The 14,575-nt window shown below is 36.1% G+C and overlaps 2 protein-coding genes and 1 pseudogene across 3 annotated transcripts; 2 read left to right on the top strand and 1 right to left on the bottom strand.

The window, feature by feature from the left end:
- Positions 1-1,416: 1,416 nt before the first annotated feature.
- Positions 1,417-3,413, top strand: LOC147532311 (G-type lectin S-receptor-like serine/threonine-protein kinase At1g34300 pseudogene; annotated as a pseudogene).
- Positions 3,414-5,704: 2,291 nt separating this feature from the next.
- On the top strand, positions 5,705-9,725 carry LOC147532310 (G-type lectin S-receptor-like serine/threonine-protein kinase At1g34300). Of its 2 annotated transcripts, none has more exons than XM_086650679.1 (2): positions 5,705-8,322; positions 9,136-9,725. In XM_086650679.1, the coding sequence occupies exon 1, from the start codon at positions 5,847-5,849 to the stop codon at positions 8,286-8,288; it is 2,442 nt and encodes an 813-aa protein (XP_086506805.1). In that variant the 5' UTR covers positions 5,705-5,846; the 3' UTR covers positions 8,289-8,322; positions 9,136-9,725. The 2 variants fall into 2 exon arrangements, with proteins under 2 accessions (XP_086506805.1, XP_086506807.1); XM_086650681.1 differs by having other exon boundaries at positions 8,491-9,725.
- Positions 9,726-9,835: 110 nt separating this feature from the next.
- LOC147532309 (glyoxylase I 4-like) lies at positions 9,836-12,633 on the bottom strand. Its single transcript, XM_086650682.1, has 3 exons — positions 12,271-12,633; positions 10,684-11,036; positions 9,836-10,189 (listed from the first exon to the last, which is right to left on the bottom strand). The coding sequence occupies exons 1-3, from the start codon at positions 12,474-12,476 to the stop codon at positions 10,104-10,106; spliced, it is 645 nt and encodes a 214-aa protein (XP_086506808.1). The 5' UTR covers positions 12,477-12,633; the 3' UTR covers positions 9,836-10,103.
- Between the last annotated feature and the right edge of the window lie 1,942 nt (positions 12,634-14,575).

The raw sequence follows: 14,575 nt of genomic DNA, 5'->3' as shown, positions 1-14,575 counted from the left end.
ACTAATAAAGGTGGCCAATACGCGGACAACCATTTTTCTTATACGGACAACTATTTTCGGGCCCGATGCGAGTCAACTATGCTTGACTTAGTTGACTTTGATTTAATAAGGGGACAACTCCATAAAGTTTTAAATACTAATAATTAGTAACTTGTGGACTACTAACAAAAATAATAGTTAAAGATTGAAAACCTAAACTGTCTTCTTCTTCTTCATCTTCTTCATCTTCTTCCTTCTTCTTAGTCTTATTCTTCTTTCTTCACTTCTACTGAAAGTAAACTGTAGTTTCTACCATTTTTTTTTATCAAACCCTAGATGAATGAAGAAGACAAAATCTCTTCTTAGTCTTATTCTTCTTTCTTCACTTCTACTAAAAGTAAACTGTAGTTTCTACCATTTTTTTATCAAATCCTAGAAGGATGAAGAAGACAAAATCTCTTCTTAGTCTTATTCTTCTTTCTTCACTACTAAAAGTAAACTGTAGTTTCTACCATTTTTTTTTATCAAATCCTAGATGGATGAAGAAGACAAAATCCCTCAATCTGCACCTGAAGAAGTTTTTCCGAGCATTTCTATAATAGGCATTAATGACATTGATGAGGTAAAACAGAATATAACTTGCGACGAAAATCTGGCAAAATCGGACAATTTTCCAGATTTTCGTAGCAACTTAGCTTCTGTTATGCTGTATTTTCGGAGAAAACCGACGAAAATATTGCATAACAGAAGCTAAGTTGTGACGAAAATCTGGTAAGTTTTCTGATTATGCCAGATTTTCGTTGCAAGTGATGTTCTGTTATGCCATATTTTTGCACAACCCGAATTACCAGATTCATCTTCCTCTTCACCAGGGCCGTGCCTGAGAATCAGGGGGCCCTGTGCGAAATTTGAACATGGGCCCTTCGTGTAATAAAAAATTACAAAAAAGATAAACAAATACAAGATAATTCATTAGTCGTAGATGAAATCATAAATGAAAACAATAGCATTTTGAAGAGAGTAGTCGTAAGAGAAAAAAATTATTTTAAAGTTTCTTTTTCTATTAGAAATCTAGTCTAAGAATTCACAATCACCGATCAGTAGACAGATTTATTTATTCTATCTTGATTACGTATCAATGCACCTAATTATTATAGAGTCCCTTTCCCTTATAGTTGTTTAAGGCGCCCAATTATAGAGAGAATTTTCAATTTTGTACCCAAATCGGTGTCAAACACAATAGCAAGGGCCTATAGATCCTAACCACTAACCAAGAAAACAAATAAAAATGGGAGCTTGATTAGCCCAATTACAAAGAGAATGCCGAACACAGTTTAAGGCGCCCAATTACAGAGAGAATTTTCAATTTTTTACTCAAATTGGTGCCAAACACAATGGCAAGGGGCCTATAGATCCTAACCAAGAAAACAAATAAAAATGGGAGGTGTGGTCTGTGGGAGTCGAACCCGCGTCTACCACATGAAACGCCCCTCCACTAACCAATTATGCTAGCTGTTTGTTTTGTTTAGACTAGATATCTGTCGTTTCTTATACTAGTAGCATCTATAAGAAATAAAAAGTGGGCCCTTTGTGTTTGGGGGCCCAGTGCGGGCCCCCTGCCCGCACGGCCCTGCTCTTCACCATCGTTTTCAGAGTCGGAACCAACAGATACATCTTCGTCTTCCACATCTTCTCTAATTTTCTCTGCCATCAGTACCATCTTCTTCTTAATGGTTGGTTTTAGAGTTTTAGGGTTCTAACCTTTGTCTTTGGGGAGATTCTACAACAACTCCCTTGCCTTTGTTTGATGCCATAACCACCAATGCTTCTCCAAGGAGTTTCTCTCTCTAGAAATTTGGGTGATGATGAAGAACAAGTAATAGAAGAGATGAAGACTAAACTAACCTAGGGTTTATGGAGAAAGAGAGAGGTCATCAAATAATACATCTGATTCTAAGAGGACTTGAGTGAAAATAATAGAGAGTCGTCCCTTAGAAACTGATGTCCATATAAAAATTTAATTTTTTTGCGTTGTCCACATAAGATAGTTGTCCATATAAGAAAAACGGTTGTCCGCGTATTGGCCACCCTAATAAAACCCTAAAATCTGGACCTTACTCTTTCAATCTACTTGGGTCTGGTAATTTAACTCTTAAATGGAACAATACCATAGTTTATTGGAATCAAGGACTCAATTCATCGATAAAGTCTGACCTAAATTCCCCAAGTTTAGGTCTTACTCAAACTGGAATCTTACAACTTAATGATCTTAATCTTTCTTCACCTGCTATTATAGCTTATAGTAATGATTTTGGAGATGTTAATGGTATTAGATTTGTAAGACTTGATTCTGATGGCAATTTAAGAATATATAGTTCTGTTAAAGATAGTGGAAATTCTACAGAAAGATGGGCAGCTGTTCAAGATCAATGTTTAGTTTATGGGTATTGTGGAAACATGGGTATTTGTAGTTATAATGATAAAAACCCTATTTGTGATTGCCCGTCTCAGAATTTCGAATTCATCGATCCAAATGACAGAAGAAAAGGGTGTAAGACAAAAGTAGATATTGGAACTTGTCCTGGTAATTTAACAATGTTGCAATTAGACAGTACTAGACTCCTCGCATACCCACCTGAAACTTCAACTCAGATCTTTTATGTTGGATCCCAAGGTTGTTTATCGAATTGCTTTGGCGATCCTAGTTGCAATGCTTCCACCTCTCTCTCCGACGGGTCAGGATTATGTTCATATAAAACATCGAATTATGTTAGCGGCTATCATTCGCCTGCCTTGGCTAGTAGTGCTACTTATATTAAGGTTTGTGGACCTATTATTCCTAATCCATCATCATTCGATCCAAATATGGTACCAAGTCGTAAAAGGTTTAATTTACGCAGATTGGTGATAGCTTATGTTGTTTTTATTGTTTTCCTATGTTTTGTTTTAACGAGTGGTGTTATCTGGTTATGGTACTATAAAAAAGCCGCAACTATGTTGGATTATCAAGGCAATACGCGTTAGTGGAGTATGCTTCTGTGGCTCCAATTCAATTTACGTATAAAAAACTCGAAGTTGGACTAAGGGATTCACAGAGAAGATTGAGTCAGGAGGTTTTGGTTCGGTCTACCGAGGGGTTCTTGCTAATAGGACAGTAGTTGCAGTGAAGCAACTTGAAGAGATTGAACAAGGAGAAAAAATGTTCAGAATGGAAGTATTACGGGTGAAAGGGAACGGAGAGACCTGACCCAGCCACAACGGCCATCCGGTCGTTGGGCCCCATAGAGTGATCACAAGATTTTTCTCCATGAGGTAGTAGTCACAAGATTTTTCTCCATGAGGTAGTAGTCACAAGATTGTATGTTAATTTCTTACTGTTCGTATAGACACGTGGTAAACCATATTTAATCAATATAAAAGACACCATTTTATTATCGCGTCTTGCGTGAAGCAAGGGTGGAGTCCCTTAGCTGATCCTGGCCGACCTTCCAGTTTTGGACGTAGGTGGCGTAGCGTTGCGGGTTCAATAGTCTTGTTGCCTTAAGCCGGGTTGACCTGTTGGACTTCAAGTCTACTCTTGACCTATTGACGTTAGTCAACGACTCAACATTTTATACATCATCAGTTACCAAAGGATTAATGTCGAAAACGCTTGATCAGAAGATCAAATCTGTGCTGTCAGAAAATCAGACGAAGAGACTGAAACTTACTCTCCAAGATAAAGAGGTTAATATATATCACGCGTGAATCGCCACACGGTCAAACTCTACAAAATCAATCAACAAAGGCCATTTCTGACGATAAACGGCCTAGCATAACACTGCCCTGCGAACAAGCCTTGACAAACATAACACTGCCCTGCGAACAAGCCTTGACAAATAACGGTCCGAAAATTTAAATACTCAAAAGACTCTCGGGCTTCACTCGCAGCCCTGGTGAAGGTAAATTCAAACCTTCAAGATTTATTTGATTATTGCATTACATGTAGACTACTCGCATACGATTATGAAGAATAGACTTCTACGTACTACTATTCTTTAGTTTCACTTCTTATAACTAAAGAGTGGTGAGACTTGTGATAATTCAAATGTTTTTTGTGCATTCGATAGCAACCCATCTAAAGACCAAAAATGGGAAAAGTAATACAACTGTTAGAAGGGATTCCTCTGCATCATCTTCATCTGCAAGCTTGAAGAGGTCTGTCATCATTTCCTTCTTAAACTAGATGTGAACTATGATTGCAGGTAAGAGTTAAGAACTAGCTAGGTATGGTTTTATAATTCTAATACAATTTGAACTAGAAATGGGGGTTTAGTACCAATAATTAGATAATATAGTTTGTAAATTGAGTTTAATGATGTGTTATAGTATTTAATGAAAACCTTTGAATTGTTCTAAATTCTCATCTTGTCTCCTTTCTAATTGGTCAACCAATGACTGAATAATTAAAAATTAGTTTTAAGATAACACAAAATATTTTCTTATCTTAATCATTGATAAAAATGTTTGGGTTATTTCCCTAATGGCCCCCAACTTTGTGACCAGCTTCCCGCTTGACCCCCTACTTTACGAGAAATACCCATACGGCCCCCTTCCGTTATAACACCGTCACTCTCTCTCCTCCATCATGTTTTCTCTCTCTGCCAACTCACGCCACATCATCTGTTACGCCACCTCATCACCTTCTCCAGCAGAGGTCGCCGGCCGGCCAAATTTCCGGCCGGCGACCTTCAAACTAATTTTTTTTTCTCTCTCTCTTTAAAAAATAAAAAAAAAAATTCATTTCTCTCTCTCTCTAGAACAGATCTGGAGAGAGAGAAGATTCATCACAAACAGATCTGTTCGTGATGAACAGATGTCCGTGATGAATCTTCTCTCTCTAGATCTGTTCTAGAGAAAGAGAAATGAAAATTTTCTTTTTTTTTTTTTGAAAGAGAGAGAGAAATTTTTTTTTTATAATTTGAAGGTCGCCGGCCGGAAATTTGACCGGCCAGCGACCTCTACCGGAGAAGTTGATGAGGTGGCGTAACAGATGATGTGGCGTGAGTTGGCAGAGAGAGAAAACATGATGGAGGAGAGAGACCGACGGTGTTATAACGGAAGGGGGCCGTATGGGTATTTCTCGTAAAATAGGGGGCCAGGCGGGAAGCTGGTCACAAAGTTGGGGGCATTAGGGAAGTAACCCAAAATGTTTAAACTTTTTAATTAATGATCAATTTACTTCATTTTACAACTATTTCAACGGACTTCTTTCGGTGAAACACTTATACACTACTAATAAGTTGAGAGTGTGAACGGTTAGCCCCCAATCTTGATTGGTTACCCCTCAGGTTGATCGACCCATCCCAGCTAGCTAATGAGCAATCCAGAATAAGTTTTAAAATAATCACAAAAAAGTCAAGAAAGAAAGGTGGAATTTAGAATTAGAAGAATAAAAGATCTTCCTCATTTATGCCGTGAAAGACCTGTAATACCAAACCTAATTACTTACAATAGTTATAATTCAGTACATCAGAACTCACTGAAACTATTCTGCTCCCAATCATCTTATCCCACATCGAACTTAAATCCACGCCTATCTAACGGTGGATATCGCTCAACGTACGATCCAATTATTTCTAAGTTAGAACATATACCCCACGTGTCATTAATTAACAGTTGAAGCAATTTAAGTTCAATTATCCCTTTCTACATTAAAGCATGACTTTTGCCTTCTTCCAAGTCTTCTCTGTTTTTTTTCTTCTTCTCATTTCTCCTCTGTTCTGTTATCATTCCATTAAAAATGGAAGAGTGAGTTTTAGAGAGAGAAAGAAGAAGAACACTTACTGACAAAGAGAGAGAGATTCTAGAGAGAGAAAGAGTTGTAGATGTTGATCCCTTCGATATCATCACTCTCAATCTCCATTTTGTTGTATTTTCTTCTCATAGAAGTTGCTTACGGAGATATCCAGTTAGGTTCAACTCTTAACCCTAATTCAAACAACAACTGGAACTCACCAAACAACTCTTTTTCTCTAGGTTTTATTCCCGTTGGATCATCTTTCACTGCCGCCATTACCTTTTCGGGCATCCCAATCTGGAAAGCCGGTGGTGATTCCGGTCTAGTCGACTCAAATTCCCGCTTCGAATTCCTTCGTGATGGTAATCTTCGACTGACCAACGGTTCAAACGCCGTCGTATGGCAATCAAACACCACCAATCGCGGCGTTACAATAGCAACCCTCGATGACTCAGGTAATTTAGCCCTAAAAAATGATTCAGCTACCCTTTGGTCTACTTTTGATAACCCTACTGATACAATCGTAGCAAACCAAAGTTTCACTACTAATAAAACCCTAAATTCTGGACTGTACTCTTTCAATCTACTTGGGTCTGGTAATTTAACTCTTAAATGGAACAATATCATAGTTTATTGGAATCAAGGACTCAATTCATCTATAACTTCTGACCTAAATTCCCCAAGTTTAAGTCTTACTCAAACTGGAATCTTACAACTTAATGATCTTAATCTTTCTTCACCTGCTATTTTAGCTTATAGTAGTGATTTTGGAGACACTGGTTTTAGATTTTTAAGACTTGATTCTGATGGGAATTTAAGAATATATAGTTCTGTTAGCGGTAGTGGAAATTCTACAGAAAGATGGGGAGCTGTTTCAGATCAATGTTTAGTTTATGGGTATTGTGGAAACATGGGTATTTGTAGTTATAATAATACAAACCCTATTTGTGATTGCCCGTCTCAGAATTTCGAATTCATCGATCCAAATGACAGAAGAAAAGGGTGTAAGAGAAAAGTAAATATTGGATCTTGTCCTGGTAGTTTAACAATGTTGCAATTAGACAGCACTAGATTCCTCACATACCCACCTGAAACTTCAACTCAGATCTTTTATGTTGGAACCCAAGGTTGCAGAACAAATTGCCTCGGTGATCCTAGTTGCAATGCTTCCACCTCTCTCTCTGATGGGTCAGGATTATGTTCATATAAAACGTCGAATTATGCTAGCGCATATAACTCGCCTGCTATCCTTAGTACGTCTTATGTGAAAGTTTGTGGGCCTATATTACCTAATTCACCCCCACCTGCGCCTGGTAATAAACCGTTTAAACTGCGTGGTTGGGTAATTGTCGTTGTCGTTTTAGTAACTCTTGTTTGTGTCGGGTTGGCGGAGGCTGGGCTTTGGATATGGTGTTGTAAGAATAGGCCTGAGTTTAATGGACTAACAGCGCAATATGCCTTACTGGAATACGCTTCGGGTGCTCCTGTTCAGTTTTCATATAAGGAACTTCAGAGTTCAACTGATGGGTTCAAGGAGAAGCTCGGCTCTGGGGGGTTTGGGACTGTTTATAAAGGAATTCTTGCTAATAAAACAGTAGCAGCAGTGAAACAACTTGAAGGGATTGAACAAGGAGAGAAACAGTTTAGAATGGAAGTTGCAACTATAAGTAGTACCCACCATTTAAATTTGGTTAGGTTAATCGGGTTTTGTTCCGAAGGTCGTCACAGGCTTCTAGTTTACGAGTTCATGAAGAACGGTTCTTTAGATAGTTTCCTTTTTGCCGACGAAGGAAATTCCAATAAAATGTTGAATTGGGAGACACGATTCAACATTGCCCTAGGAACTGCAAAGGGCATAACATACTTGCACGAAGAATGTCGAGACTGTATCGTCCATTGTGATATTAAGCCAGAAAACATACTTTTGGACGAAAATCACAAAGCCAAAGTCTCAGATTTCGGCCTCTCAAAGCTAATTAATCCAAAAGATCACCGACACCGAACCCTAACTAGTGTTAGAGGAACAAGAGGATACCTAGCTCCAGAATGGGTAGCTAATCTTCCAGTCACTTCGAAATCCGATGTTTATAGTTACGGCATGGTCTTATTGGAGATAGTAAGTGGGAGACGAAACTTCGATGTTTCAGAAGAAACAGGTTGGAAGAAATTCTGGGTATGGGCTTATGAAGAGTTCGAGAAAGGCGATGTTTTTAACATTGTTGACAAAAAACTTGATGAGCAAGATATTGAAATGGAACAAGTCTTGAGAGCAGTTGCGGTTAGCTTCTGGTGCATCCAAGAACAGCCATCTCAGAGACCGAAGATGGGGAAAGTTGTTCAGATGCTTGAAGGAATTACCGAAATTCAGAAGCCGCCCTTCCCAAAGGCCACGATTGAAAGTTCTGTTAGTGGCTCAAGTGTGACTGTTAGTGATAGTGTATTTCCTTTCACATCTAGTGCTGCTTCAGTTCCTGCTCCTACCTCATCTTCATCGTCTTTTCGAGCATCAAGGGGAATATCGTCTCTGTAAGACTCGAATCAAGAATCAATGATCAATAATCGAGGTACGGTTATGTTTATAGTATGTATTGTTTGTCCGATATAGTTACCGATCAAATAAAAACATATATGTTGTATGTAAGTTTGTGTACTAGTTAGAGTTGAGCATTTCTCACCCTGGACCCCCTCATTTATCTATGAATTGACTACATTAATTAAGCCACCAAATGGAGGCCAGACCAGTCCAATTACACCAAAAAGCATCTAGGACAATTATAAGAGGACTTCTACTTTGATTTGGCTTGGTCAACTCAATTCGACCAAGTCTTTACTAAATCCAACAACCAATAACGGAAAAAAAGGTACAAAGAAAGAGAAGAACAAGAAGATGAAGATGAACATGAGAAAGATACAAATACATAGAGAAAAATCAAAACTCATAGGTGTGATGCGCTCGCATGAGGGTTGTTCGTATAACTTCACAAGCATTTTAGAGACTAAATCTGTAATCCGTGCATCATACATTTGTCTAGTCTCGTTTTAATTGCCCAAAGCTATATGGGAGTCTCATTAAGATTTTATTTAAGAAGAGCTGTTAAATCAATTCAATAAACTAGTTAGACAAGTCGCTACTGAAGAAAGTTTCACTAAGATTTAGACCGTTCGTATTGGATTGATCATTGATGTTCTAAATAAACATTTCAGATATAAATTTACCTAACTAGTGGGTTGAATTGTTGGGTTGCCCAGCATTTCCCGTTATTAGAACAATGTTTTCCATATTTTTCAAGTTCTCTTCCTAACAAAGTAGGATGGTCAATTCATGGACAAGAAATTCATTTTCTCTACCAAATACTCCAACTATTGTACTCCAATAGAGGTCAGCTTGGGCAGTGACCAAGATAGAAGAGTATGGCAGCAAGAGGAAAAGGAGAAGCTGTCAGTGAAGCATTGCTATGCGCTATTGGATACAGGCGACCAAATCATGCATCCAACACCAGTTAAAGTTCTCAGGAGACAGTCTATCCCTCGGAGAGTTGGATTTATGCTTTGGGCCACCTTTATCGATAGGATTCCCACGGTGGATTCTATGAGACGCAGGGGGTTCCTGATCATCAACCGATGTATTCTTTGTAAGGAGGATGAGGAGTCAAGCAGTCATATTTTTCTTCATTGTAAGGTTGCGCAGGCATCTGGGCATACTTCCTCTATTCTCTAAAGATCGCTTGGTGCATGCCATCCTCGGTTGCTCAACTGTTCGAACAGTGGGTGAGTATCCCAAAGCCAAGAGCTAGAAAGGAGATTTGGGACTTAATCCCTCCGGCGATAGTTTGGAGCATTTGGAAGGACCGGAACAATAAGATTTTCAAAGATGCAAATGCAAAGACTGGGCTAGATGTGGATGATGTAAAAGCTGTTATTTTTGGTTTGGCTAAATGTTTGCCTAAGTTTAGTCACACTTCTTTCTTAGATATTGTGAGAAATTGGGAAGCATGGATATAGTGAAATATCCATTGCTTCTACCCTCTTTGTATAGTTTCTTTCCTTTTTAATACTAATTCAAATTTTCAAAAAAAAAAAAAAAAAAATAGACCATCTTTATTCTCCCATTAAACACCAAAATAACAAAGAGTAATAATATCACAAAGGCAGCACTAATTAACTACAAATCTCACACAATATATATATATATATATATATCATAAAAAAAAAAAAAACTAGGGAAGCTAGAAAATAAAGACCATATTCTCTTTCTACTTGCTCCACATTTTTTTACATCTCACACATAAATGTAAAGGAAAAGGCATGACATAATAGAGTAGTACAATTCCATTGGTAGTTGAATTTAGAAGGAAATGTCAATCATGTCTGAGAAAAGGGCCTCCATCATTCTATCTTCTACTTCAATGGCACAACCCTTCATTCTCTTACCTGCACACAAAATGTTTTTTCTAATGTCATTTTTCATAAGAAAGATAAATATTTAGTTTTTTTTTTTTATGAAGGGAGATAAATATTTAGTTAGAACCTGAAAATTGAGTAATTCTATTTCCCTCTTTAGAAAGCTAACTCATTCGACATAAAAGCACGTGTTAACAGTTTCTATAACGTCAAATCAATATTTATATTTAACTTTTACACCAAACTTTTGAATAGCTCATAGCCTCATATAACGGGTCTCTATTCATGTGGCGCAGATGGCACTCTAGAAGTTTATTGAAATCAAACCAACAAATCACATCTTAGATAAGAAATCCAACGGATGATATGTAGCCACGACTAAGTGACGTAATCGTATATGGGTTGAATAAGATCAAAGAGTGACATATATACTCTCCCCAAATATTTCAGAAATTACGGAACTACTTATTTAATGTTAATTAATATTCAAAAAAAGGAGCAGAAAAAATGTAAAAGATAATCACCGGAGGGGACAGAGATGTCATCAAGGTTGTTGTTTTTGGAGTCAGGGGGGAATTTCGTCTTGATGGGACATGAAGAAAGAGGAAGAACTGGGAGATTATCGCAGTTACAAATTTCGATCATATAACCATCTGGGTCATGGAAAAAGAGTTGATCAACTTTAATACCACCTTCTTCAACCACTGCTGTCACATATTCAATGCCCAATTCTTCCAATTTTCTCATTACTAACTTCATGTCTGAGCATTGGAAAGATATGTGATTGTCCTTAGGGTTTATCACAGCTTTCTTTCCAGGGATGTCTTCCAATGACTTGCACTGTAACAAATGGATTCCAATTCCATAGTTGAACAACCTTCAACAAAAAATAAAATACATGTTTAATACTAATTTTAATAGTATTAACACAATAAATGACAAGTTAAACAACATATTTCACAAAAGATTAAGAAACAACACACACTGGAATTCTAACTTTACATAAGAAGGAAAAATATTGGTTTAGTTCAACAAAAAAAAAAAAGGAAAAATATTGGTTTTTTACTACTACAATATTAAAAATATGACTATTATTTTATAGAAGATTATTTTTGAGCTTATCAACTCACTAAAAGTAGCTACCAAGTCTAACATTACTTTCTTTCAGCCTTTAATGACAACTTTTTGTAAGGATAAGAATGATTCTTGATGTGATTAGGTCATCTTAGAATGAAATTATCCAAAAAAAAAGGCAAACTAGTGTAAACTAAAATAATAATTTCTTTCTTCTAGTAATTTAATGACATCTCTTGGTAATTTTGTAATCAAATTGTATTTATTTGGACAATTAATTTAGATTCTCAAATTAATTGTGGTAATCAAACTATAATTGTGATACTGTCCGCTTTGATGCGTAAATATAATTATTTTGTATACTCTTATTTCAAGATCTTGTAACAAGTATTTGTAGTCAATGTATATATTTTCAGCTTATACAATAAATTTGAATTTTATTCAAAAAAGTTGTTTTAAACACACATAAATACTCAAATTATACATATAAATTACACATATACTGATTTATTACATAATTAAACTTGGAAAAAGCCCTGTGGTTTTTTGGTTATTCTTAGGAAGATCTTTTTTTTTTTTAGATTAGATTCGAAGAGTCGTTACATTTCAATGACATTGATAAATATGAATGCATATGTTATACATCATGAATTTGGATAAACACTATAACTGTCAATTAAGTCATCTTGGACCCTAAAGGTCATATAAATACTATTAGGGCCATCCTACGGGGTCTGAAAATCCATCTACTTCTACCTTCACTTTATTTATTTCTTAAATTACATGTGATGATTCTTGATGGCAAACTGTTTCTACCGAAACTCGATCCCACGATCTCATGGGCTTAAGAGGGAGCGTACAACCACTGCACCAAAGAGTGGCGGACATTCTTGGGGAAGATTTTAATAAGATCTTAATAATTGGTTGATTGGCATTAAAATAAACAAGAAAAGAGTGTAATTAGCAACATACTTGTATTAAAATGGTGAGGGAAAAAATAGAATAAAATAAAGTAAAGAAGAAGGTTAATTAGTTACCAAGCTCCTTGGAAATTGAAGGAAGAAGGTCTTTTAATAAGTACAAATCCTAAAATTTCCACATAGAATCTAACTGATTCACTCACTGATTTACATAAAAATGAAACATGATTCAATGAAAGAAGAGGAAGTGTTGATGATTTTATTATATTGTTCATAATTTTCTCCTCATCTTCTCTCACTATCTCTGATACTGATCTACCCATTCTCTCCCTCTATAAACTCTCCCTCTATCTCTCTCTAGAAAACTCTCTCTCTCTCTCTCTCTCTCTATCTAAGTAGTGACTTAGTATGCAATTATACACCAATAGGCCTAACATATGACCATATTATATAAGAAAAGAATATAGAAGGAAACAAAGTGATGGTGGTGATAACCAGGATGAAGTATCAAGACTTCAAGAATCCAACATCAATAGGCCCACCTCTACTGGACCCGTACACAACATTACCATGTGATCCATCTGTATTTCGGTCCACACCTTTTAATTCCTCCTACTAATCCATCAATGAATTTCAAACACAATAAATTCCATTGATGCAACCTTTTCTTTTTAATATCAAACATATATGATCACTTGTACCACCGACCATTCTAGTTAAACGATCAATAATACATATTCTTTTGGGTGGTGCTATTTGGGTTAGTCTAAGGCCAACACATTTCGGTTTTAATTTCGTCAATCTAACCGGTCAATTGGATTGGTTGATCAGTCGTTCGCTATTTTAGATGTTTTGCAAAACGGGTAACCTAGTGTTCCAAATAATGAATTTGGAAATTTTTTGAACTTGAAAAGTTAGACTAAATTTATTTTACTATTTGTTTGATTATTTTAATCTATTATTATACTCATATATTTTTGATATAATATCACGATTCAACATAATATTGCTTCAATCAATTTGCGAGAGTTTGTTGTTTGACATTAGGGTCCAACAAATTAAATTAAAAAAAAAATACTGAAATTTGAAAAATGAAAAGGCAAGATATTTTTTTAATTTTTAATTGTTAATTGTTAATGAATTTTTTCTAATTTTTAGTTTTTACTTTTTTATTTTAAGCTTTGACTTCTATTCTACAATTTTTACTTTTAGAAGAAATATAGTAACTAATTTTTTTAGTTGAAAGAATATAGTAACTAATTACCGCTCTAGAAAACAAAATTTTGAAAAATTACACGAGTGAGTCCTTACCAAAGCAAAATTTCTAGAACTATCCTACAAAGAGACGATAAAAAATTGGGTGCAACAAAATAAAAATAAAAATAAAAATAGTTGAACGGAGGTTCCTCTCTATATGCTCCATGTTTATCTCTTTCGTTTTCAATATATCAGCCACGTAACAAAGCACCATTTCTAGAACCATCTTACTAAAAGATAATAAAAAATTATAGTGTTGCTTTCAATGCATTACAAACCAGAATATTGTAGGGTCATGAGGCCCATGGACATATTATTTGTTTTTAAGATAAAATATAGCATCTATTGATAGGAATAATGAGCATGGATGTTATGACGAGATAGAGAGCAATTAGGAATACAATTGGTTATACATAGATCATTTCCTAGTGCTACTTGCGTCTGAGTTCGCAATACAGGTAGCCTTTCTATTTACATAAGCAAAAGTACGTTTATCAAAAGATGAGGAGAGATTTTTAATGTTTTTCATAACATGTTTTGCCGTCCAATGTATGGTATTTGGCAATCCATTCAAAAAGTTTGTAACGTTTACTGAATCTCCTTCCAAGATGAGTTGCTTTACTCCATGCTTAACAGCCCATAGAACTCCTTGCAGAGCTGCCTTTCCTTCCCCTTCATATACTGACATGGCTGTGGTGAGGATGGACTCCTTGGTTTATGAGGTTCTTGTATAATCCGAAACAACAAATGTCGGGGATGATGTAAGAGTTTTAGAGATGAAAGAAACATCATAATTGATCTTAATGAAGCCTTCAGGGGGGCAGTCTAATGTTGTATATTTGAGTTGCGATGGAGGGGGTACATTCTAATCAGAGATGAATAAGATTGGTTGTGCCTCTGAATTTTGTGGATCATGGCTGTAATGTTGAGTTGAATGTCTTTGAAAACTATTTCATATCTGTGCTTCCAAATGTGCCACATAATGGTGGCCAAGAAATCCAAAGGATTTAAAGCATTTATATTATCTCCATCTGAGTCGAGATTCCACAGTAATCTAAACCAATCAGCAAAGGTTGTAATGGGGTTAGCATTGATGTTCACATTGGTCAAGACTCTAATTACTTCTTGAACTACTGGACAGGTCTGAAGAAAGTGCTTTTGAGTT

This window comes from Eschscholzia californica, unplaced genomic scaffold, assembly GCF_041429995.1.
Source record: "Eschscholzia californica isolate CP2 unplaced genomic scaffold, dmEscCali1.0.p SCAF_6, whole genome shotgun sequence".
Classification (NCBI taxonomy): domain Eukaryota; kingdom Viridiplantae; phylum Streptophyta; class Magnoliopsida; order Ranunculales; family Papaveraceae; genus Eschscholzia; species Eschscholzia californica.
This window is presented reverse-complemented; position numbering and strand designations above follow the sequence as displayed.

Bases quoted from the DNA above. Each gene is read 5' to 3' on its own strand.
- LOC147532310 (XM_086650679.1), top strand. From the start codon at position 5,847: ATGTTGATCCCTTCGATATCATCACTCTCAATCTCCATTTTGTTGTAT.
- LOC147532309 (XM_086650682.1), bottom strand. From the start codon at position 12,476: ATGGGTAGATCAGTATCAGAGATAGTGAGAGAAGATGAGGAGAAAATT. The intron at 11,037-12,270 runs GTAACTAATTAA...TTTTTGTTGAAG, and splicing joins TTCAATTTCCAAGGAGCTTG to GTTGTTCAACTATGGAATTG. The intron at 10,190-10,683 runs GTGATTATCTTT...TTTTGTGTGCAG, and splicing joins TGACATCTCTGTCCCCTCCG to GTAAGAGAATGAAGGGTTGT.